At 48.4% G+C, this 26,434-nt stretch overlaps 1 protein-coding gene across 3 annotated transcripts in view; it reads left to right on the forward strand.

Moving 5' to 3' along the window:
• Nucleotides 1–26,434, forward strand: part of NEK3 (NIMA related kinase 3) — a 55,507-nt gene that overhangs the window by 17,105 nt on the left and 11,968 nt on the right. Inside the window, exons 5-12 of one of the 3 annotated variants that reach the window (XM_067563059.1) lie at nt 7,577–7,660; nt 8,349–8,416; nt 8,534–8,620; nt 10,847–10,901; nt 23,076–23,276; nt 23,955–24,024; nt 25,060–25,097; nt 26,108–26,210. In XM_067563059.1, the coding sequence (XP_067419160.1) occupies nt 7,577–7,660; nt 8,349–8,416; nt 8,534–8,620; nt 10,847–10,901; nt 23,076–23,276; nt 23,955–24,024; nt 25,060–25,097; nt 26,108–26,210 (706 nt within the window). The remainder of the gene's footprint in view (nt 1–7,576; nt 7,661–8,348; nt 8,417–8,533; nt 8,621–10,846; nt 10,902–23,075; nt 23,277–23,954; nt 24,025–25,059; nt 25,098–26,107; nt 26,211–26,434) is intronic. The other 2 variants (XM_067563060.1, XM_067563061.1) reach the window with 2 other exon arrangements.

Genomic DNA, 26,434 nt, shown 5'->3' on the forward strand with positions numbered 1-26,434 from the left:
AACTACTACGCCAACTGTGGCAACCTCGATTGTCAAAGTATCACTTTCAGGAGTAGAACAGATATAAAAGAAATGGTTTGATATGAAAGAACATTCACTGTGCTGCTGATTATGTGTGTGTGTGTATTTTATTTGGTTTATATGTATAAACAGCAGTTCAATGACAATTTCAGGTAAATATGTATGCATGATTTATCTGCTGGTAGATGGAAACATCTAAATTAAGAAGTACCCGAGATTTCTGAAATTAGGGAAGCTTGTCATTGAAGTAAATCTCTTGGGCCTCATTTTTCATTGCCTTGCACGTGGTAGTCATTTGCACCAGTGAAAGTGGATATAAAATGCCACCAAATCAGAATGGTAATGATTTACACTCACTTTGTGCTAGTGTAAATGACTAAACAAGGTGCAGTGCCTGGTGAATCAAGCCCCACATATTCAAGATTGAGATTATGTAGTTATAATCTTCTTAGCTGTTTCTGAAATAACTACCTTCAAGGGCTGTTTTTGTTACTACCAGCTAACGTCATATAAAACAAATTTTAAATATACAAAAACCTACAAAAAGAACTGCTTGAAATTAAACAAAGAAATTCTCTATATATGTGACATTGACATTATTTCTGTCTGAACAATGATTAGGGCTGGGTAATTTCAGTAATAACAAGATAAACCTGAGTTTTTGCTTGAGAGATACTGTACATAGACAACATACATAGTGTGGAAAACATGGGGAGATTTGTATTTCTACTGCCATATACCTATGGAATTTAAAATAAAAAGAGTTTAAAATAAAATCTAAAGGACCGTGAAACAAAGTTATGAGGTTATATTGCAAATGAACAGTGAGTGAAACACTCTGGAGGTATCCACAGGGCCAAATACTAACTTTATAAGTAATGAAATATGTAACCTCCCCCCAACCAAATTCATTTACACTTTGTTTTATTATAGTGATTAATATTTTCCATTTTGGAGGCATCTTTTTAGTTAAAACTAGAGGGCCAGGAATGTTCATCTAATCCAATAATTAGATTGGCTGAGCATCCCTAGGAGCCCTATAAAGTACATTTAAAGTACTTTCCATTTAAAGTACGTTCTCTCTTCGAGTGTTTGCTCATATCCATTCCATCATAGGTGAGTGCGCGCCCCGTGCACGAGCCTCCGGAAGCTTTTCTGCCCCTAGCAACCCCCTGCGGGTCGGCTCCTGCTCCCCCTGGAGTGCCGCGCTCATGTCGCGGTATATAGGGAGCCTGCCGACCCCGTGGCCTCCAGTTCCTTCTTTCCGCCCGTGACGGTCTTTTGGAACACTGCCCCTTGCTTTATCGCAAGTAGCAATCTCCTCAACCTGTTCTAGTTTTATAGTTTTATAGTTGTAGTTAGTTGTTAAAGTTCATAGTTTTAACCTGTATAGTTAAAAAAAAAAAAAAAAAAAGTAGTAGTTTTAGTAGTTTAAGTACTTAGTTAGCCCTTACGGGCTCCCGGCGCCATGCCGGGCACTTCGGGGTTTAAAGCCTGTGCGGAATGCTCGAAGGCTTTCCCCATCAGCGACCCGCACGACCGCTGTCTTCGCTGCCTGGGCGAGCTCCACAGGAAGGACAAGTGCCGCATCTGCAAGTCCTTCAAGCCCAGGACGCAGAAGGAGCGAGATGCCCGCCTTCGGACGATCCTAATGGAGTCGGCGCTTCGCCCGGTCTCCGAGCCCTCGGGATCTCCATCGGCACCGAGCGTCTCATCGGCGCACCCCCGGCACCGACAGCGGCACCGGCGCTGAAGGTGCCGAAGAAGAAGAAGCGGCTGGAGCCGGTGCCTATGGACTCCCCCCTGCTACCGGTACAGCAGGGGCTACAACTAGAGCCGACATCGGCGTCACCACGCAGGGAACCTCCCCCGACCCCGGGGGGTGGGGGACCTCTCCTGCAAGGGCCGTCGACGCCGGAGGCGTTTGTAGCGGCACGAGCCCTCATGGCCATTCCGACGCCTCCATCCCCCCCTCGACCGAGGGAGTCAGGGTTGGCGTCTCGGGGTAGATCCGTGCTGGATTACCCCGGTGGGCAGCGGAGACAGGAACTATTGTCTCCCCCCAGACGGTCGAGGACGGGGGAAGTGGGATCCCCCCCTCCTCGCTCCGACCTTAGGTCGTTGAGCACCTCGGTACCGCAGCAACGGGAGCGGTCCCGAGGTTCCGAGAGCTGCCACTCTCCATCACCCACCAGATCCTCGGCGTCCCTCCATCGTCGGGAGAGCCAGCCAGCACCGAGAGAGACTGACCATCCTCGCACTTCGGTGCGTACCTCTCGGCACCGGTCACCAGGCTCTCGGCACCGATCTGGTTCGCAGGCGGAGCAGAGGCGCTTGGAACATCTGCGCGGGCGCCGCTCTCGCTCCCCGGTGCGCAGCTCCCGGCACCGAACGCCCTCTCCTGGTGATGACCGGCACCGGTCGGGCTCTCGGCACCGGTCGGGCTCTCGGCACCGAGCTATACGGCACCGGTCGGACTCTCGGCACCGGTCAGCCTCTCGACACCGGTCGGACTCTCGGCGCCGTTCCGGCTCTCGGCGCCGAGCTATACGGCACCGGTCAGACTATCGGCACCACTTGGGCTCTCGGCACCGCTCGGGCTCTCGGCGCCGCTCCAGCCCTCGACACCGGTCACGATCTCCGGTCCGGGCCCGAGCGCGTTCCCAGGACAGCCACCGCTCCCCATCCGCTGGCAGCCGTCGGGGTCCCCCTGCCCCGGAACCCTACCACCGGTCACCGTCGGCGAGGGCCCCCAGAGTTAGCCCGAGGCGGTCCCCGGCACCGCACGCCCGGCCACTCAGAGACTCTCCGGAGCACCGGAGAAGATGCAGCCGAGGGAGAGACCGCTCTAGGTCGCCTGACCACCGTAGAGCCAGAAGGTCCCGGGGCCGCTCGTCTACTTCCAGCCGCTCCCCTCCTCGCCGGCGTCACAGATACCGCCGTAGCCGCTCCCGCTCCTCCAGGAGCAGATCACTGCCGGATCGGGGCAAGGACAAGGGGAAGCGCCCGAAGTCCCGTAGCCCGGCACCTTCCGGGCCAGCAACGTCCACGGCACCGGGACCGGTGCCGGCATGGATGCAAGGGCCCTGGCAATGGCCCTATTGGGGACCATGGCCTCAACAACAGACCCAGGGTGCGGCGTCGGTCCCCTCAGTGGCGGTCCAGCCCCCGCCCCCACCTCCTAGTCAGGACAGACCGGACTCCTCGGACGAGGGGTCCGACCCTATGGAGGGTCCATCTACGGGTCCCCTGCACCAGTCCTCCTCCTCCTCTCCTCCGGACACCACCTCCAGGGACCAGAGAACACCCCTGCCTGATTATAAGACCCATCAGGAACTGCTCAGGAGGCTAGCTGACAACTTGCAGCTAGACCTCAAAGAGCTTTCGGAGGAGGAGGATCCTCTTTTCGGGACCTCTAGCTCCGCAGGCCCCTCCCGCGTCACACTCCCTGTCCACGACAGGGTGTTAAAGGTGGTCAAGCCCCTGTGGGAGACCCCAGCGTCAGTGTCTGCCACTTCTAAGACTGCGGAACGCAAATATTACGTTCCCGCCCAGGGGTTCGAATACCTCTACAACCACCCCCCCCCCCGGGTCGTTGGTTGTAGATGCGGTTAATCAGCGGGACAGACAGGGGGCCCAGTCCAGTACACCAAAGAACAAAGAAAATAAAAAACTGGACTTATTTGGTAGAAAAATTTATTCGACTGCGGCATTACAACTACGCATTGCGAATCACCAAGCGCTCCTCGGCAGGTACAATTTGAACCTGTGGGCTTCCCTCCAACGGTTCCTCCGCGCCTTACCACCTGACATGGCGGAGGACTTCAACACCATCCTGCAGGAGGGAGCGACAGTCGCGGGAGCGGCCCTCCAATCCTCAAGCGATGCCACCGACGCAGCGGGAAGGGCTATGGCATTGGGCATCGTGATGCGCCGAGCGGCGTGGTTGCAGTCTTCGGGTCTGTCATTGGAGGTGCAACAGGCCATCCAGGATCTGCCCTTCGAGGGCGGGGGCCTGTTCTCGGATAGAACAGACACTAAGTTATACGCCCTCAAAGATTCTCGGGCTACCCTTAAGTCATTGGGCCTTTATGTGCCACAGGCCACGAGGCGCCAGGGCAGACAGCGACCCCAACGGCAGCAGCAACAGCAGCCTGCCCCTCGACTGCCTCCTCGACCAACTCCATCCAGGCGAGGTCGAGACCGCTTCAGGCAGTCGAACAGAAGAGACCGCCAAGGCCCTGCGGGGGGCTCCCAGCAGGGCCAGCAGAAAAATAACAAGCGGTCCTTTTGACGGGACGCTCGAGGGCAGCCCAGTAACCATCACCATCCCACTGGTTTCCACCCCCCTTTATGAACAGACTGCATCCCTTCCTCCGAGAGTGGCAGGGAATAACCTCGGACCGCTGGGTACTCAGCATAGTGAGACGAGGCTATGCTCTCCAACTCTCGGCATTTCCTCCAGACTCTCCCCCTACCCCGTCCCTCTTCAGGGACCCATCTCACGAGCTACTCCTCGTCCAGGAGGTTCACTCTCTTCTCCGCCTTGGGGCGGTAGAGGAAGTTCCTCCTTCGGAGAGGGGCAGGGGGTTCTATTCCCGTTATTTCCTTATCCCCAAGGCAAAGGGAGGCCTCAGACCTATTCTGGACCTTCGTCGTCTGAACAGATTTATCAGACGCCTCAAGTTCCGGATGCTCTCCCTAGCCTCCATCATTCCCGCTCTAGATCCAGGGGATTGGTATGCTGCCCTCGATTTACAGGACGCTTACTTCCATATTTCTATCCTCCCTGGGCACAGACGTTTTCTTCGTTTTATGGTAGCAGGTGTCCACTACCAATTTTCGGCCCTACCATTCCAGGGTGGTCACCATCCCAGCCCAGGTCCTAACCTCCCTCAACTGGTAGACAGACCCGAGCGAGGTTCTTCGGGGGGTTCCCTTTGCAGACTTAACCCCATCGGTGACGCTGATAACGGACGCTTCAGATGTGGGTTGGGGAGCCCACATGAGCAACGACCTCAGCACACAAGGTCTATGGTCGCCACACGAACTGCACCTGCACATCAATGTCAGGGAGCTACATGCAGTTCGTCTCGCCTGCAAGGTCTTCCTCAGGTTCCTAACGGGCAGAGCAGTACATGTCCTCACGGACAATACAGCAGCCATGTTTTATATAAACAGGCAGGGGGGGCACGCTCCTCCACTCTGTGCCAGGAAGCCATACAGCTATGGGACCTTGCGGTGAGGCACGATTTTCACCTCTCTGCCTCTCACCTCCCCGGGGTCAGGAACGACGAGGCGGACCGCCACAGCAGGTCATTCGTACCCCGCCACGACTGGTCACTCCACAAGGAGGTGGTGTCTTTTCTCTTCCACAAGTGGGGCACTCCCCAACTGGACCTGTTCGCCTCTGCGTGGAACAAGAAGTGCCAGAGGTTCTGCTCACTCCGGGGACGAAAGCAGGGCTCCCTCTCGGACGCCTTTCTACTCGACTGGACGGGGCCCCTGATGTATGCGTTTCCCCCCCCGTTCCATTACTCCCCAGAGTGCTCCTGAAAGTCAAGAGGGACAAGGCGAATGTCATTCTCGTTGCACCAGCCTGGCCCCGGCAGCACTGGTTCACTATGCTACTGGACATGTCCATTGCCGAGCCGATACCGCTGCCGAGGCGATACGACCTCCTCTCCCAGGACCGGGGCCGCCTTCTTCACCCGGACCTGGCTTCCCTCCACTTGACGGCATGGAGGCTCTGTGGTTAACTGAAGGGGAGAGAGCCTGCTCAACACAAGTACAGCAGGTTCTCTTAGGGAGCAGGAAACCTTCCACTCAGGTGCTGTATAAGGCAAAGTGGAAGCGCTTTACCTTTTGGGCGGAGTCCCGGGGGATCTTACCTAGTTCATCGCCCATACAGGCAATCCTAGAATACCTCCTTCACCTAAAGATGCAGGGCCTCGCACTGGCTTCCCTGTGGGTACACCTGGCGGCCATCTTGGCCTTCCACCGGTCGATGGAAGGGAGATCTATCTTCTCTCATCCTATGTCCTGTAGGTTCCTGAAGGGGATAGAGAGATTATACCCGCAGGTTCGCGACCCGGTACCTCTCTGGGATCTGAACTTGGTGCTCTCCATGCTAACAGGACACCCATTTGAACCCTTGGCTACATGTCCCTTGCTAGTCCTGTCCTGGAAGGTGGCCTTCCTAGTAGCCATTACTTCGGCCAGACGTGTCTCCGAGTTGAGAGCTTTGACCTCGGAGCCCCCTTATACTGTCTTCTATAAGGACAAAGTGAGACTGAGACCCCACCCAGCCTTCTTACCCAAGGTGGTGTCCCAGTTCCACTGTAACCAAGACATTTTCCTCCCCGTGTTCTTTCCCAAACCGCACGGATCGGAGGCAGAGCAGAGATGGCATTCCCTAGATGTCAGGAGGGCCCTGGCCTTCTACATCGATCGGACAAGGCCTTTCAGAAAGTCAACCCAACCGTTCGTCGCGGTTGCTGAGAGAATGAAGGGCTTACCCGTCTCTTCTCAACGCATCTCTACGTGGATTACCGCATGTATCCGCACCTGTTACGATCAGGCAAAGGTGCCGCTTCCCAGCACAGTGACGGCACACTCGACCAGAGCCCAGGCCTCGTCAGCGGCCTTCCTGGAACAGGTGCCCCTGACGGACATTTGCAGGGCAGCAACCTGGTCATCTGTCCATACCTTCTCTTCCCATTACGCCATCGTTCAACAGGCAAGAGATGACGCGGCTGTAGGCAGAGCCGTCCTAAGAAGGGCTACTCGACAGTGACTCCTACCCGCCTCCATGGTATGGCTACATAATCACCTATGATGGAATGCATATGAGCAAACACTCGAAGAGAGAAAACAAGGTTACTTACCAGTAACTGTTGTTCTTCGAGATGTGTTGCTCATATCCATTCCAAACCCACCCTCCGTCCCCGCTGTCGGAGTCGGCAGAAAGAAGGGACTGGAGGCCACGGGGTCGGCAGGCTCCCTATATACCGCGACATGAGCGCGGCACTCCAGGGGGCGCAGGAGCCGACCCGCAGGGAGTTGCTAGGGGCAGAAAAGCTTCCGGAGGCTCGTGCACGGGGCGCGCACTCACCTATGATGGAATGGATATGAGCAACACATCTCGAAGAACAACAGTTACTGGTAAGTAACCTTGTTTTTTACTCTTCTTAAAAAATATAGTGCCTAGTTACAAATTAAATATTCTAATTAATTGTAAAATTATAATTGAGTGCCTGTAAAATAGCTCACAGGAACAATGTTCTCTTGACTGTCCAGCTTTATCTATATTAGCAATGAGTGTTTTACTTGCCACATTGAAATGTCACATATCTTAGCAGTTAAATTTTCACACTGTCTAATGGGGGGTCACCTTACATTTATGTCTGATTTACTTTTAATTCCCATCTTGGGAGGCTGTCAACACTGTTAACACGTTTGTTTTTTACTGTGCCTTATCATTTTTCATTCCACCAATAAAGTTTGTATAACACATGCAATTGTATTATTATAACTTTTTAGTCACTCTTTTCAGATACTTCACTGGTTTGTACAGATATGCCTAGGAGTGAAGCACATTCATGAGAGACGTGTGTTGCATAGAGATATCAAATCCAAGGTGATTGGAATAACTTTAATGGCTCTTATTACAGGTTGCCAACAGCCCTCTTCCACTTGGGATAGTCTAATTCCCTGAGAGCTGTGGTTGGTTCATTTAAAAATCTTTATCCCACCAGGAGAGTATTAGATTAATCAAATTATCAGGATTATAACTCTTTTAAATGAAAAGTAGCTGTAGTCTTAATATGTATCATTTTGCTTCTATTCCCTAACCTCTGATGATAGCAAATTGCTTGTGGCTGGCTGCAGACAATTTAAATTTATAAGGGAAGGTATAAAAATGAAGGGGCTGGAGTGACAAACATTGTACATATTTTGCCTTTCATCTTCTCTGTCCCATTACTCTCTAAAGGAAAGTTAGCAACCCAGAAGGAGGTATGGTGTATAGTGGTTTGAGTACAGGACTGGGATGCAGGAATTCCTGAACTCTAATTACTCTGCTGCTGAGTCTGGCCTTCAGCAAGCCACTTACCCTTTCAACCTCCCCTGTAAATTAAGGATAATTCTTACTTTCCTTTTAGGGGGAATATGGGGATTCATTTTGGTAAAGTGAAGATGAAACCTCTATCTATAGCCTTTCTGAAGTGTCCATCACCGTATTATCTATACAGTATACAATGCAGAAACATTTGTTAGAAAACAATTTTTTAAGTACATGAATTTTTATTCCTGTTTTTGCAATGCAGAATGTTTTTCTCACTCAAAATGGAAAAGTTAAATTGGGAGATTTTGGATCTGCACGTCTTCTTACAAAGTATGTAGATATCTCCCCTAGATTCAGTGATCTAAAGTATATTTTCCCCATTTCTTAATTATTACAGAAAGCTTATGTCATTGCTTTTCATATGGCTTTTCTTTTTTGTTTGGCAAGTCCAATGGCATATGCTTGTACATATGTGGGAACTCCTTATTACGTACCTCCAGAAATATGGGAGAACATGCCATACAACAACAAAAGGTATGCACTTAATCAGTGATCTAAAGACAATGCATGATTGCAATATATTATTTAATACTTGTGCTAGAGGGTGACTTGGTGACTGAGCCGTGTATCAGGGAAACTCTGATTTAGAGCTTGTTCTTGTGGAGGTGGGGAGTATTTGGAGGTGGTCATCTCAGTTTTTAGAGGGGAAGGCCTAGGTTACACCTCACTTGAGTCGCTTTGAGTGCAGTACTGTCAAACCCAAAAGTGCAAAAATCATGAGTCAGACCCCCTCCCCCAAATTATTAGAATTTTTTTTAAAGATGATATTGTGTTTCTCAGTCTGTCTTTTGATTTTTGAGCTCCCCCCATTCATCACCATTGTGGGTGTGTGGCTGTTGTGTTACCAGCTCTTCCAAATTCATTCTTTCCCCACTCCAGGAGCTCTCACTGGTTGTCTGATGGTACAAAGCTTCCAGCTTCTTCACAAACACCAAATATTTAATTAATTCTGTGTCTCCTTGGGGCTATGTGGGGCACATCTGCCCATCCCTCAGCAATTAATTATGTAGTCCCCAATCCTCCCATCAGCTTTACGCCTAAGCCCACACATTTGCCATTTGCCCCTCATTGCTCCTCTGTTCCTCCTGCAACTCCAAGAGTTTTTTAGCTCCCTCTTCTAGGCCTGGGGGGTGCAGCTTCATGATTCTTTCCCTTTCTCTTCCCAGTTCAAGAACAGAGAGCAGATGGATCCATTTTTTGCAGGAGGAAGGAGGAAGCAGAACTGTCTTGAGCCTCTGGGCTTTATCTGCTCCTCCCTTCTCCTCCTGTGAGAATGGTGTCAGCCGTCCCCTAAAACTTCCCTAAAAACTAAAAACTTTGACTTCTTGATCGGAGAAATCTGCATGGGTGATTGGGTGCTCTTCCCTATGAGATGGGAAAATGGGGAAGGCAGCCAATCAGAGGGGGTTTTCCCCTTGGGCAGGACTGGAAATTGTGGGAGGGATGGAGCTTCTGCTGTCCTGAGATAAGTTCCAGCAGGGGCCAGAATTACTACTTGCAACAGTTGGCAAGATTGCAAGTGGCTGATTTTCCCAAAACCGTGTGCTTGGCAATGTCCAGCCCTTTCCTGAACCATTCAGAGGAATAAACCATTCATTTGCTCCTCTAAGAAGACAGCTTATGCACAGCTCATCACTTTAACTGGAGTTAACAATCACTTTAATTCAGACACAGTGCTGGGTTGGTTTAGATTAAAAGTAAAACAAGTTTATTAACAAAAGGAGATAGGATTTTAAGTGAGTTCATATATAAAGGATAGAGTCAGGAATGGTTGCAAGCAAATAACAATAAAAACACTTGCTAGAGGCTAAGACTTATCTTGAAATAAGACTACAGTTTTGTTAAGATTCTTACCACACCTCCTTCCAGTGGTATGGCTCTCCCCCCATCCTTGGTCAGGATATCTCCCCAAAGACAAAGTACTCAGTTCCTTTGTCTTCTTAGGTGAAAGAAAAACTTGAGGTTCTTTTCCCCTGTCTTTTATAATCCAGTGAACCTTTGACATAGATTCTTCTGAAGGTTTCCCTCCCAAAATAAAGTTCTTTCAAGCTGTGAGGAAGGAGATACGGAGTTTGCTGGTGAAGGAAGTTCCATGCTGGTTTTTTCCTGCATTGGTGTTTGCTAAAATGCAAATTGATGTGTTCCTGCCTTCCTCATGCAAATGAATTGCCACTTGACATGTGGTTGGAAATAGACTTGGATGACACCTGGCTCATACTTTGTCAGGGAGTAACCTGTTTACCCACTACCCAGACCTGTCTGGTAAATACATTTTAGTTCCACAGTTCCTTCATGTTCGTATGGTCCCTTGGGTGTTTGCCGTATATACACCACACAAGAATATTAATAATTAGTTTGCTGTTAGTTTTCCAATGATACCTTACATGATACCACACATCACATATAGTTTATGACATTAATAAATTGGGGTACACTGAACTGATCAGGCCAGCTAAATTCTCCACCAGATATCAGGGAGCCCCTTGCCCTCTTGCATGGGGATGCTGTTAGGGTTACACACAGTTTTATATCATATTATATTCTGTGATTATTTTTGTTCATTTTAAGTTAAATATATATTTTTATTTTCATATAGTTGAACCCTTGGATTATTAACATAACTTCTGCTAAATGTGACATTGAATTGTAATCATTGGTTAACTCTTTCTTATTTTGACTTTTTTGTATATTTATTTCTAGTGATATATGGTCCCTGGGATGCATTTTATATGAACTCTGTACTCTGAAACATCCAGTAAGTGTGCTTATTTGTATCAAAGCCATTCTAATTTTGTTTATTTTAAAAAATATATACATATATATATATATATATATATATATATATATATATATATATATATAACTTCCTAATACTAATGAACTCTGAAACTTCATTAGCAATTAGATTTAGTTGGATGGATTAACTGGTAATTACGCACATCGATTTTTTTAAGTGTTTTTTTCTCACTGAGTTTTACTCCATTTTAAAAAAAGTGGTTATGACAGGCAACAAAAAGAAAGTTAATATATATTTAACAAAACACTCACTGCATATGAATGGCCATACAAGATCAGATCAATAGTCCATCTAGCTCAGTATCTTGTCTTCTGACAGTGGCCAGTGCCAGATGCTTTAGAGGGAATGAACAGAATAGGGCAATTTTGAGTGATCCATCCTTGTTATCCAATCTCAACTTCTGGCAGGTTGGAGGTTTAGAAACACTCAGAAGGTGGGGTTGCATCCCTGACCACCTTGACTAGTAGCCCTTGATGGACCTATCCTCCATGAATTTATCTAATTCTTTTTTGAACCCAGGTATACTTTTGGTCTTCACAACATCCTGTAGCAATGAGTTCCACAGGTTGACTGTTCATTGTGTAAAGAAGTACTTCTTTTGTTTGTTTTAAACGTGTTCCCTATTAATTTAATTGGGTGATCCCTAGTTCTTATATTATGTGAAGGGGAAAATATCCACTTCTTCTTCGAGTGCTTCCTCATGTCCATTCCACTATAAGTGAGTGCACACCTCTGTGCACGGTTCCCGGAACTTTTTTCCCCTTACCAGATCCTGTAGGGCCGGCTCCGGCACCCCCTGGAACCCTGCGCACATGCCATGGTATATGAGGCGCTGCCGGCCCTATGCCCCCGTCAGTTCCTTCTTTCCGCCCATGATGGTTGCTGGAACTAGCCTTGCTCACTGCAAGTACTATTCCCCTTCTTTGAACTTGTTTGTTATTCTAAGTAGTTTAGTTAGTTAAGTAGTTGTTAAGTGTAGTTAGAGATAAGGCAAGTCCCTGCAGGGACTTAGAGTGCCCAGGCTATGCCCTGGTTGCCAGGATTCAAGTCGTGTGCCTCCTGGGGGAACGCCTTCCCGCTCAGTGACCCCCACGACCGCTGCCTTAAGTGCTTGGGGGGGGCACACAGAAAAAACAAGGGCAAGATCTGCAGGGCTTTTAAACCGAGGACTCAGAAGGACCGAGAAATCCGGTTAAAAGCCCTGGTAGTGGAGGCAGCGCTCTGCCTCGCGTCCGAGCCAGCCCGCTCCACCTCGGCGCGGCGCGTGGACACTCCCCACCGGAGGCTTTTGAGGCGGCAAGATCCTTGTTGGCCTTGCCTATGCCACCTGTACACCCCCCCCCCCCCCCCCAGGGCGAAGGGGCTGGTATCACAGGGGAATCCTGCGTTGGGTCCCTCTGAAGGGCGATGGAGATCCCCAATACGGGGAGGAAGATCTCTTGCCAGACGGCCACCGGGGGTAGACCGAAGACGCTTCCCCAGCAGTCGCTCCAGGTCGGCGTCATCAAGCTGGCCTGCTTCGACTCAGGACGAGGAGTCTTCCTCTTGGCACCGATGTCAATCCCCAGCACTAGAGACAGCGCATGCCAGGAGGCAACACTGGTCGAGGTCTGCCAGACAGTGCTCGGACAGCTCCCGCTCCAGATCCCTGGCACCAAGGAGTTCGCCCGCACCAAGGCGGCGCAGAACCCGGTTATCATCGGAGGACCTGGCACCGTGCAGTCCATGACGCAGAACCCGGTCGCCAGAGTCTGGCTCGGTACCGCGGAGTTCGGAGTGGCGCCGGTCTTGGTCATCGAAAGGCAAGCGGCACCGGAAGTCATCGGTACCGAGACAATGCTCCGGTACCTCTAGCGCTTCGGAGCGCACCTCCGGTCGTCGGCACCGGTGACGGAGGCGGTTCTCATCGTCTTCCAGGTCGGAAGCGTCAAGAGGGCGGTCCCCGGCACAGAAGGGCCCCTGGGACCGAGGATGTGCATGGCACCGCTGGCCCAGTGGCTCAGGGTCTCCCAGGGGGGGATAGTCGTCGGGAGAGCCAACATCCCCACAAAGCGCCTGTGGCGCAGTCAGCCCCGGGTTGGCCCCAGGGTCAATGGTCACAACAATGGCCTTATTGGGCCCCATGAGGTATCCAGATGGGGCCAGGGCCCCAATCCATCCTATCATCGGGGATGCAGTCCGTGCCTCCAGCACAGGAGAAGGCCCGTAGACACCACTCCTTGGATGAGGAGTCGGATCCCATGGAGGGACCCTCAATGGGTGCAACCCTTTGGCAGGCAGGGGAGCACCCGCAGGACACGCCTCGGCAGTCCTCTTGCTCCTCACCAGATGAGGCAGTCTCCCGGGACCACATGGCGCCACTGGAGGATTTCAGGGCGCACCAGGAGCTGCTCAAGAGGGTGGCCTCCAACTTGGGGCTGGAGGTGAAGGAGTTGGAAGAGGCCGATGATAGCCTCTTTAATGTGCTGGCGGCGGCTGCCCCAGCGAGAGTGGCCCTACCAGTCCATGATAGGGTCCTCAAAATCGTAAAAGCCCTGTGGTAAATCCGTTCCTTGGTCGCCCCTATGTCAAAGGTGGCCGAGAAAAAGTATTATGTCCCGGCTGAAGGGTTTGCATATCTGTTCACTCAACCTGCCCCGGGAACCCTGGTGGTAGATGCGGCTAACCAGCAGGACAGGCAAAGCCAGCCAGAGTCCACTCCCAAGAACACATACAACAAAAAGTTGGATTTGTTTGGGAAAAAGGTTTATTCCACGGCAAGCCTTCAGTTCAAGATTGCCAAACACCAGGCCCTCCTGGGTAGATATAATTTCAACTTGTGGGACTCCCTCAGGCAGTTCGTTGAGGCTGTACCCCAGGACCAGGCCACAGACTTTACCACCATCATGGAGGAAGGAACCACGGTGGCTAAGGCAGTGTGCCAGACGTCCAGTGATGCTGCTGACTCAGTGGGTAGAGCCATAGCCTCCGCCATCTCCATGAGAAGGTGCTTGTGGCTTTAATCCTTGGGCCTGTCCCAGGAGGTGCAGCAATCGATTCAGGACCTCCCCTTTGATGGGTCAGCCCTATTCTCTGACCAGACCAATGTGAAGCTGCACGGTCTGAAGGACTGCACGGCCATGCTTTGCTCCCTGGGCTTGTACACGCTCCAGCTTTCCAGGCGTCAGTCACGGCCCCAGGCGCAGCAGCAGCCAAGGCCTCCACCCAGGCCTTTTCAACCCTATAGGAATAGGAATAAAAATAGGGGGTTTAGAAGGAGAAATCAGACCCCCAGCTCGTCCTCAGCTCCCCAGCAGGGGCCCCCCAGGAGGTCAGGCAACCAGAGGAGACAATTTTGATGGTGTACCAGAGGGCAGCGCCCTGACTGCTCTCCTGGATCCGCCCTGCCTCTTCCTAAACAGATTAAGGCCCTTCTATCCCAAATGGGAAAAGATCACATCGAACCACTGGGTCCTTGGGATAGTCTCAGGGGGCTATGCCCTACAGTTTACATCTTCCACCCTCATCAACCTTCCCCCTACGTCCCTTTTCAGGGACCCCTCTCACGAGCAACTCCTCTTGCAGGAAGTGGACACCCTCCTCAACATCGGAGCGGTGGTTATGGTCCCTCAAGGGAGAAGGGGGAAGAGATTTTATTCAAGGTACTTCCTCATCCCCAAGGCGAAGGGGGGTCTGAGACCCATATTAGACCTGCATCGTCTAAACAAATATGTCAGATGACTCAAGTTTCACATGGTTTCCCTAGCCTCCATAATCCCTTCCCTGGATTCAGGAGACAGGTATGCCGCCCTCGACCTCAAGGACACATACTTTCATGTGTCCATCCTCCCCAACCACAGGCACTTTCTTCGCTTCCCGGTGGCTAGCTCCCCCTACCAATTTACAGCCCTATCCTTTGGCCTATCTTTGGCTCCAAGGGTGTTCACCAAATGCATGGCGGTAGTGGCTGCCCACCTGAGATGAACGGGTGTGCAAATTTTACCTTACCTGGACAATTGGCTCATCAGGGGTAGGTCCAGATCCCAAGTACAGGAGAGCGTGACCCTCACTTGCTCCACGTGCAGCAGGCTGGGAAGTCCACAATAACCCCAGTGCAACATATAGAATTCATTGGGGCCACCCTGGATGCTTCCCAGGCCAGAGCCTTCCTGCTTCAACCACATTTCGAGGCAATGGTCTCTATCATTTCCCAGCTGCACTGATGCCCCACGACAACAGCCAGGCACTTCCTACAGCTGTTAGGCCACATGGCAGCCTGCACCTATGTAGTGAGACTAGCTCGCCTGAGGCTCAGACTGCTTCAGGCGTGGTTGGCCTCGGTATATGTGCTGAGCAGACACCCACTGGATCGGGTGGTCACAGTTCCCCTGCCCGTCCTAGCCTCCCTAAACTGGTGGCGGATTCCCAGGGCAGTGTTAAAGGGTGTTCCCGATTGGGAGCCAGAGACTGAAATGCAGTAAAGGGGACTGTGTATATTTATATTTTGGCTTCTTGATAACCAGTGTGGGGAATCAGAAGCACTGTTTGTGGCTGGTTGGGAAGTGTGACTTCAGTGTCACCTACCAGTGCTGGGAGAATCTGCTCTCCTTTTACAGCCTGCCCTGACCTTGGCATTTTCAAGTGGCTAACCTAGGCACAGACGGGTCACAAGCACATCATGGATTTATAGAGTAGCATTATGATATTTTCTGTTTTATTATCTATCCTTTTCCTAATGGTTCCTAATACTCTGTTAGCTTTTTTGATTGCCACTATTTTGAACAGATGTTTACAGAGAACTATCCACGTTGACTCCAAGATCTTTCTTGAGTGGTAAGAGCTAATTAAGACCCCCATCATTTTGTATGTGTAGTTAGGATTACTTTTCCCAATGTGTATTACTTTGCACGTGTCCGCATTGAATTTCATCTACCATTTTGTTGCCCAGTCGCCCAGTTTAATGAGGTCCTGTCATGGAGTCACAGGGTCTGATCTATGCCCCAGCCTGTAACTGCTCTCCTGGGAGAGATCCCTTTAGTATGCCAGGCCCCAAGGACCCACACAGTTCCACAGGGGCTGGCCTGTGGCCTCCAAGATTGGGCCTTCGGCACCGGCGATCCCTGTCTGCCTCCGTGGCTCCCTGCAGTGAATTCAGCCAAACCAGACTCCTGAGGGCGGCATGTACTGTACCCCTTCATGGTGCAATGCTCTCAGGGAGTGCCTGCGTCACTGTAAGTAATCTTTTAAAACAAGGTAACCTTTTATTATTCACCTGGCACGCAGAATCTGAACATCCTTAGGATAGCACAGAGAGGCAGAAGTTAAACCAAAGTCCACCCTAGCCAAGCTAATGCAGCGATAAGCCAGCCAAGCTCTCATGAATACCATCTCTGGCTGTGTCCTCCTGTTCCCCATTGTCTCCCCTAGTCCAGGATCCCAAATCCCTCCAAAAGGGCCTCTCTTCTTCTAGTCACCTGACACCTTATTCTCCAGCTCAGTTCATAAATCTGTGGTTTCCTTCTGTTAGGTCTTGATTGTTCAGTCATCGTAGAATCTCTTTGTCTTGCTGGACCCTCTGTTGATTTGGGTCGGTTTCAGCCAGTTTTTTGTAATGACTGTTCATTCCACTGGGCAGGGAGGTGACACACTCTCACCTCCTGTCCCCTATGCTGTTCCAGGTGCAGCGTTAACCCTTTTCAGTGGCGTACAGAGGGTCCCAGCGCCAGGGGGCCAAGCCTACATTTGTGCCCCTCTCCCCCCAGCCTCACGTCTCCCCATGCAGGGCAGGAGGGGTCCTGGCACCGCCCCCCAACTGCCCTGAGGATAGGGGGTCTTTACCTGCAGAGGGGCGTGAGGCCTGGCTGGGCGCAAATGCAGGCTTGTCTCAGCTGCCCCCCGTCCCCACACTTACCCGGCATGCGGTGCCTGCCTCTCCCACTGCAGCCCTGCAGCCCCGTGCCGGCTTGGACGGGGGTTGGCCTCACTCCCTTGCCTGGGGAGGGGGCCCCTCGTAGCCTCCTGCTACAGCCTGGCACCAGCTCAGACGGGGCGGCCTTACCCCCCCAGCCTTGGGGGAGGTGCCAGGTCGGTCCTTCATGATGGGCAGGGAGCACAGGAGGCTGAGGGGCAGCTGCTCCCACTTTTGCTCCTGTGCCCCCCCTCCCGTGCATCATGAAGGGCTAACCCAGCCAATCTATTAGAATTCTACCGGAGGGTGAGGCCGCCCCATCTGAGTCAGCGCTGGGCTGCGGGGCTGGAGCGGTGGGTAAGTGGGCTCCAGGCCAGCCCTTCATGACGGGTGCAGGAGGCTTTGCACCACTCAGAGCCTCCTGCGGTCCCTGCCCCCTGCGTGTCATGAAAGGCCGGCCCGGTGCCCTTGCACAAGCCGGCGCCTGGCCCCTCCCCACACCCCACCGCCCAGTACACCACTGATCCTTTTGCACCCAGTGGGTAGTGGTGCAACATACAGAGGGAAACTGAGGCATGTCTTGGATTCATAAAATATATTACAGAAAATTCCCACTCATCACAGACCCTTTGTAACTCTTCACAGTCAGCTCTGGATTTAACTACTTTAAGTAATTTTGTATCATCTGCAATTCTGCCACATCACTGTGCACCCTCTCTTCCAGATCACTAGTAAATATGTTGAACAGCACAGGTCCCAATACAGATTCTTGGGGGACCTCTCTCCATTGTGAAAAATGACCATTTATTCCTGCCCTATGTTTCCCATCTTTTAGTCAGTTACTGATCCATGAAAGACACTTCCTACTTATCCCATGACTACTTATGGTGCTTAAGAGCCTTTGGTGGAGGACCCTGTCAAGGGGTTACTGAAAGTCCAAGCACACTGTATCCATATGATCAGCCTTGTCCACATGTTTGTCGGTACCCTTAAAGAATTCGTCCAATGAGGTGATAGCGGGACCCTCCACCATGGTCCCACAAGATGATTTCAGAGTGCATTAAAAGCTGCTCAAGAGAGTAGCCGTAAACTTAGGCTTGGAGGCAGAAAAGCTGAAGGAGCTCGCTGATGTGCTCTTTGATGTCTTGGTGGCAGCAGCAGCCCCTTCTAGGGTGGCCCTTTCGATCCATGAGGGGGTTGTGAAACTTGTCAAGGCATTATGGCAAACTTCTTCTCTGCCCCCTGCATCCAAGTGGGCCAAAAAGAATACCATGTGTCCGCTAATTTGTACTCTCCCCCTCCTCAGGATCATTGGTGGTGTTGGCCGCTAATGAGAGAGATAGGCAGGGACAGTCAAGCTCAAACCCCAAAAATAAAGACACAAAGAAACTTTACCTTTTTGGCAGAAAGATTGAATTGACTGCTAGCCTGCACCTGTGCATATCGAACAAGCAAACTTTTCCGGGGAGATATGACTATAATATATGGCACTCCATGGCCAAATTCGCTGATTCCCTGCCCCAGGAGTCCAGGCAGGAATTTGTGGCTATATTGGAGGAAGGTGAATCAGTAGCCTGAGCGTCTCTTCCATCAGCCTCTGACGCAGCCAGGACAATGTTGTTGGCTGTCTCAGTGTCTCCTTACGGCTCCAATCATCTGGCCTGTCTGCTGAGGTCCAGCAGTCTATCTAGGACTTCCCCTTTGATGGTGCAGCCCTGTTTTCTGATCAAATGGGTGCCAGGCTGCTCAGTTTGAAGGACTCTAGGGCCATATTCCGCTCCTTAGGCCTATCTACTCCATCAGTCTCAAGAAAGCACTTCAGACCTCAGCAACCACAGCAATTCACAGGCCAGGCCAGTAGTGAGCCCTACAGGAGAAAGGACAGAGGCTATAAATGCTGTCAAGGTCAACCCCCTGCTGCCACGTCCCACTCAGGCTCAAGCTGCTACCCGCCTGGGGGTAGGGGAGGACTTCTGACGGTGTGCCTGGGGCGACCTACCAGACCTGACCCAGTATCCAAACCTCCCTTTCTTTTCAAACTGCCTTTTACTCCCTCTTTGGGCTGCTATATCATCAGACCAGTGGTTGCTAAGCACCATAGCAGTAGGGTACACCCTCCAGTTTGTTTCAATTCCTCCTTCCCATCCCCCAACCCCATCTCTCTTCAGGAACCCTTTTCATGAGCAACTTCTCGTCTAGGAGGCACAAGCTCTCCTATGGTGGGGGCTCTAGCAGAAGTTCCCCTACAACTGAGAGGGAAAGGGTTCTACTCCCATTACTTTTTAATCCCAAAGGCGGCCTACAGCCCATATTAGACCTACATCACCTCAACAAGTATCTCAAGAAGTTGAGGTTCTGTATGGTCTCCCTGGCCTCCATCATCCCCTTCCTGGATCCTGGATCCTGGTACACTGTCCTTGACTTAAAGGACACATATTTTCATATTTCTATCTTCCCTGGCCACAGATGGTTCTTACGGTTCATGGTGGGGGGAAAAACACTACCAGTTCATGGCCCTTCCATTTGGTCTATCAGCAGTGTCAAGTGTATTTACACAATATATGGCGGTAGTCGCAGCTTACCTCAGACATCGGGGAATACAAATTTATCTTACCTCGACGAGTGGCTCATCAAGGGTTGCTCAGAAGCTCAGGTCCAACACAGTACTGTGGTGGTACGAGCCATCTGTCAAGCACTGGGCCTGTTGAAAAACTAACAGAAATCAACATCAGTACCAAGTTCATCGGGGCAGTCCTCAACTCTACCCAGACCAGAGCATTCCTACCACAAGCCAGATTTCAAACCATGTCAGAGCTGATCGCCCAAGTCATAGCTCGCTCACTCACTCACTCACCACAGCGAGAGTTTGTCTCAGACTGCTAGGTCACATGGCAGCATGTATCTATGTGGTACAGCATGCAAGACTGCACCTCATACCCTTCCAAATGTGGGTAGCGTCAGTTTAATCCCCGGCAAGGCACAATCTGGACATGATCCTTACAATCCCTCTTTGAATTCTTACCTCATTAACATGGTGGACGAATCCTGTTTACGTAACAGGAGGGGTTTCTTTTGCGGCCCCCCACCTGGCACTCTTTTTGGTGTTGAACGCCTCGGACTTAGGGTGTGGAGCTCACCTTGGCACCCTCAGGACCCAAGGCTTTTGGCCCACAGAAGAGCGAACGTTACACAAAAATGTCAGAGAGCTCAGGGCAATCCGGCTACCCTGCGAAGTGTTCCTTCTCCAGATGTAGGGAAAGGTAGTATGATGCCATGTTGTCTGTCAGTACCCAATGTATTATGTCAACAAGCAAGGGGGAGCAAGATCCTCAGCCCTCTGCCAGGAGGGCCTCTGTCTGTAAGACTTCTGCGTGGAACATATGATCCACCTAGAAGACTTATACCTCCCGGTGGTCAGGAACATGTTGGCAGATCACTTCAGTAGGTCCTTCTCTTCTTGCCATGAGTGGTCCTTGCACCTGGAGGTAGTCAGGACCATCTTCCAGAGGTGGGGAGATCCCCAAGTGGACCTATTCGTGACCAAACAGAACAGGAAATGTCACTGTTTCTGTTCCATGCAAGGGCTCGACAGCGACTTGCTTCCCGATGTATTTCTCATGCAGTGGTCGGGAGTCCTGATGTATGCCTTTCCACTGATCCCACTCATTCACAAGGTCCTCATAAAGATCAAGAGGGACAAAGCATGGGTCAGACTGATTGCTCCAGCATGGCCCTGTCAACGCTGGTTTGGCACGTTGCTGGACCTGGCGGTGACAACACCTTGGACACTCCCAAACCGTCCAGATTTGATTTTGCAGGACCACGATCAGCTGCTGCAGCCACACTTTGCCTCCCTACACCTGCTGGCATAGATGCTGCATGGCTAAGCCATGAGGAGCAGGCTTCCTCCAGTCAGATCCAGAAAGTCCTATTAGAAAGCAGAAAACCCTCTACTAGGGAGCACTTACCTGGCAAAGTGGAAATGCTTCTCTTGCTGGGCAGCCGAACGGAACCTCTCCCCGACTCAGATGCCATTACACTCCATTCTGGAATATTTACTTCACTTGAAACATCAAGACCTGGTGTCATCGTCAATCTGAGTCATCTCTGCTTTTCCCCCTCATATACAGGGCAGATCTGTTTTCTCCCATGAGATGACGGTTGGATTCCTCAAAGGCTTGGAGAGGCTCTTTCTGCAGGTCAGGGACCCGATCCCCCCCATGGAACCTCAACCTAGTCTTGTCCAGACTCAGTGGGCCTCTCTTTGAGCATCCATGGCATCCTGCTCCCTCCTTCACTTGTCATGGAAATTCACTTTTCTTGTAGCAATTACTTCAGTGAGACGAGTCTCAGAAATCAAAGCTCTAACATCGGAACCTCCCTATATGGTGTTTTACAAAGATAAAGTCCAGCTGTGCCCTCACCTGGCATTCCTGCCAAAGATGGATTCGCAGTTTCATGTCAACTAGGAAATCTTCCTGCCACTCTTCTCTCCGAAGCCGCACAGTAAGGAGAGGCTTCTGCACACATTAGACATCAGATGAGCATTGGCCTTCTACATTGAAAGAACTAAGCCCTTTTGAAAATCCACACAGCTTTTCATCGTGGTTGCCAAAAGGATGAAAGGTTTCATCCCAGAGGATCTCCTTCTGGATCACCACCTGCATCTGGACCTGTTACGAGCAGGCAAAGGTTGCGTCCCCCGCTGCTCTGACAGCTCATTCAACAAGAGCACAGGCGTTGTCTGCGACTTTTTTAGCTCAAGTTCCAGTACAGGACATGTGCAGAGCCGCAACATGATCTTTGGTTCACACCTTCATGTCCCACTGTGCCATCACTCAACAGGCCCGGGACAATGCTGGCTTTGGCAGAGCGGTATTACAATTGGCATGTCTGTGAACTCCTGGCCCACCTCCAGAGACACTGCTTGTGAGTCAGCTAACATGGAATGGACATGAACAAGCACAAGAAGAATTAAAATTGGTTACTAACCTTTTGTAACTGTTGTTCTTCGAGATGTGTTGCTCCATTCCACGACCCACTCTCCTTCCCCTTTGTTGGAATTCCAGCAAGAAGGAACTTGGGGGCGGGTCATATGTACATCACTGCAGAGGATGCTAGAGCTGGCCCTACGAATACAACTGAGAGGAAAAAATCTCTGGCACCGGTCCATGTGGCGCACATACACTTAACATGGAATGGACATGAGCAACACATCTTGAAGAACAACAGTTATGAAAGATTAGTAACTGTTTTTTCCCTTCTAACTGTTGACATAAGCAGACCTACGTAAAATATTCTTGAGTGCTGTTTATTCTGCAATTATCTAAAAGAGGTTTTTGTACTCCATCACTGTGCACTGAGAAAGCCTCTCAATTGCATTGTTACGTTTCTTGTTTATTCTCTATCATACTCCTTTTTACTTAGAAGACTGGTTTTACACTTGCTGTATGTTAAATACAGCGGTGGAAGTGTAAAATGCACTTTGAGCCAAGGAGTTGCAGTGGGTAGCACAAGCCTTTCAACTTGGGACAAAAAATTAAAATCTGGCTCAAGTGTGAAAGTGAAAATGAATGTGGTGTTCTCACTCAAGATACCGTTTGTGCACATCACAAAACTTGATACCGTTTGCTGCAAGCAGCCTTTGCTAGAGAAACTCAGGAGTAGAATATCAGATGCCGTGCATTTTACTAGTGTTCACTGCCTAAGCTCTTTAAGGAAGGTTGCAGTATGCCTGACTAAAGTCAGGGCTATTAGTTCCTCATTTTCATGGGCATAGATACGGATGATGTATTAGATTACACAGGACATGAACATACAGTTGCTTGAAAGTGGTACTCCCAAAATGTTGTTGTTCCTAGAAGTTTCATGCCTAGAAGGCTTTATGTCCATGATAAGAATTGCAATGTCAAGAATATGCTGTTACTATTACATCATTACCAGAAATACTACTTACAAAGGCAGTAGTGATTGGAAAAGTGTCAGAAACATTGGTGTTCATGGCTGTTTAAGGGTTAGGGTTAGAGCTGACAAAAGGCTGGAAGGTAAATACTTGCCCTTGTAGCAGTGGAGACCTGAGGTTTTCAAAACTCGTTAGCCGAACATTATCGGAACACATAGCATATAGTTACATAATATGCATTATTGTAGAAATAATTAAATGTTAACATTGCTCTTACATTGTCAGCTTTTCTTTCCCTTCACATTTGCTTTCAAGGCTTTAAATTAATTTCTTTCTAATTTAGTTTCAAGCCAATAGCTGGAAACATCTCATCCTGAAGATATGTAATGGATCCTACAATCCACTTCCCTCTCATTACTCCTACGAACTTCATTATTTAATAAAACAGATGTTTAAGAGAAGTCCCAAGAACCGTCCATCGGCCAGTACTATTCTTGCAAGAGGCTGCTTAGCAAAACTTATCAAAAATTGTTTGCCAGCAGAGGTATAGTGTACTTTTATTTTGTCTCCAATTAACAGAATTTAAGAGTAGTGCCTACATTTTAGAGGATAACTCAAATACCTATATTGCCATATAATGATGTTACTGAAAAATTACTATTTGGGAACCTGCTCAAAGAATGTTAAAAATTAGTCACCAGCCTCTGTTAATACAGGTTTACAAATCAGAACTATTACTGTAGGGAAATTGCTGTTCTTTTATTGAATTGTGGTAATGTGTTTAGGACTATACAAAATCTGTATGTGTCCAAAGGAGTTTACGGTCTAGGAAACTAACAAAAGATTACAGATTCAGAAAGCACAAAGGCCAAGATCCTCAAAGTGTTTAGGCGCCTAACTCCTGTTGAAATCAAGTGGAGTTAAGTACCTAAATATCTTTGAGGATGTGGGCCAAAATGACCAGAGGATGGACCTGATACAAAACTGCAGAACACTGCACACTTACAGTCTTCTCAGAAAAGTGAGTTTTGATGAGGAATTCGTAAAATAAACAGAACTTTGGTGCTGATTTATGATTTAATTAGTAGTGGGTAGTTATTGCTAACTAGAAGGTGATTTTGTTCCTGTTTATTAGCCTATATTTTTTAACACAAATCTTGAGTAATCTGAAAAAAATATTAAAATATGCACACTACATAAAATCTTCGTGTACAATTTGCAGATGACAGCTGAGTTTGAACAAATACTAAAGGAAACCAAGAAACATAAAAGTGATTTAGGAAGAATAAAAGGTAATTTTTCACAAAGTAATTTTATAAATGACTTAAAAATATATCACAAGTGAGTATGAAATGCTGTATCTTGGATTCTAATATTAATGAGCATATGTCAATTTTCTATTTTCAAATAAAGCTGAAATTTATTTCTAAATATGGCATCTTAAACCTGTTAGGGAGCTACGTAGTTTAGATTTGCAGAGTTTAGTAGGAATTCTGATTTTGCAAACTACAATTTTACCCTTTACCATAAGGAACAAATGTATCTGATGTCTTTTAGCACAAGAAGGAAAAGTTTGTGTGTCACATATTTTATTTGTAAGCAGTAACCTAACTTCATGTGATAAATTTAAGGATAATAGTATCACTGTCTGGTCTGAGGCTCCAATTCAATGAAGTCCTTCAGCTCATGCCTAACTTCAAGCATGTGAGTTGTCCCATTGGCTTCCTCCTTCCTAGATTAAACCCTACATAAATAGGTTTTTGAACTATACATACGGTTGTGTTATGTGTTCCCTCCTTCCTTCTTTTAGAAGTATAGTGGAAAATTAAGCTGCAGTGCATGCATTTTAAATGCTGTTTTTAGAAGCAAATGTGTGTTACAAATACATGTTTACTCTTTTTAAAGGAGCCTGAAAATCAAGAAATTTTACATAATTTTACTTTAAAGATGAACAATGTTTGGGTTTATGGGAGGCTGATGGCCAGGCAGGTTAGTTCACTGGCCTTTCACTTCTAAAGAGGTTGTCTCAAACACTGTGTGGGATTTTTTTTCCCCTTTGGATATTTACCCACTGCTCAAAAACCCTGCATAATCACAGACAATCAACAGTTCCTTTTTTTCACAGAGAGATTCAGGGAATTGAATTGCAGAAGTGTCTTAAGATGGGACTGAGATATGTTGGCACAATAGTAAAGAAGCTTTCACAGGATTTTCCTTCAAAATGCCTGGCTCAGTGGTGTTAATTTCTTACCTTCATGAACACCACTTTACTACAGTTTGTTTACCTCAAATGTGGATTTAATTTTTGAATGTGTCCATTAATTTAGCAGGTGCTGTCAGAGCAGGTGGGCATTCTAATAATGATGTAAGTACTCAAATATAAATAAAAATAGAATCCCTATTTTTTTAAAATAACATATAGCAAATTGTTGTTGCAGACTAGTTACTATATTAGCTAATAATCCATAGGCTTCTGGATCAGCAGTGGGGTGAATTGTGTTGGTGTTTATATAATCATGTCACCCACATATCTATTATAATAGGTATTGACTACATCTGCTACAGTTAAAATTGCAACATTTTCTGATATAATCTCAGCTTCATATTCTTGTGGCTTTCTGAAATTTTGACTTAAATTTTCCATGTTAAGTCCCTGCTCAGAGGTGAATTTTGTTTTAGTTGGGGCAAAAATCCCTCCAATTGTTTGTTGAGTGATAGAGAGTGGATAAAATACACATATCCATTTGCTTTACAAACAAAACAAAAACATTGAACAAGCCATAGCAGAAATATTTTGGCTTGGACATAGACCTCACTGAGAACTAGTGCCCATGTTTGGTTTGGGGTGAGGGTCATTTAATTAAATTAATAAAGTCATAAATGACTGAAAGATCACTTCTGAGCAAATTTTAGCAGCGCCTACACCATCCCCAATGACAGTATTTTTCAAAATAGAAAACAGACATGTTGCCAATAGGGCTCATTTCCTCTCCCTGGCTGAATTTCTTAATGGACCTGTTAATCTGGAAACTTCCTATTTGAGTGCACCTTGCTGTCCTCCAGCTCAGTGACTCCACTTACTCGTTCTCCATTATATTGCTTCTTCTTAAAAAAATTATAACGTGCATAGCCTTAAGTAATTAAACTTGTGCTTAGTGTCAGAAATCCAGACTCCCTGTCAAGAAGGCACATACAGTACGAAATAGGATAGAGGAAATGTAGTGCAATTGCTGGTTTGGTGTCAGTGGTATTAAGTTTACAAATCTTGACTAGTGTTTTTGTTCAAAATGTAGCAAAAAAAGACTTGCAAGGATTATTGTTTAATTGCTTTAACAGTACAAGTAATGATTAATGCTGTCCTTGTATCTTTTGAAGCAAAGTGAAGATCAAAGTAGTAGGGGTAGCAATTCAGAACTGGAGAACATTACCAAGAACTTGAATGAGAGGACACTGAAAGAAAGGGGCGCTGGTGAAGAGGGTAATGTATATTGAATTCTAAGTTTTATGAGTTCTCCTCTTTATAGTGATGCTGATCTGTTGTACATACAGCTACGTCTTTAACTTAAATATGTGGAGTACTCAGCACTCTGTGAGTACAGAAAAAGGTGCCAGGACATTTGCATGCAAACTTTTTGAGATACGGTGATTCTTATTATATATCTGAGATTAAAGTCTTACCCACAGTGTTAAAAAAGCAGGTTG

This window comes from Emydura macquarii, unplaced genomic scaffold, assembly GCF_026122565.2.
Source record: "Emydura macquarii macquarii isolate MOO-44397 ecotype Brisbane River unplaced genomic scaffold, CSIRO-AGI_Emac_v2 contig_2473, whole genome shotgun sequence".
Lineage (NCBI taxonomy): Eukaryota > Metazoa > Chordata > Testudines > Chelidae > Emydura > Emydura macquarii.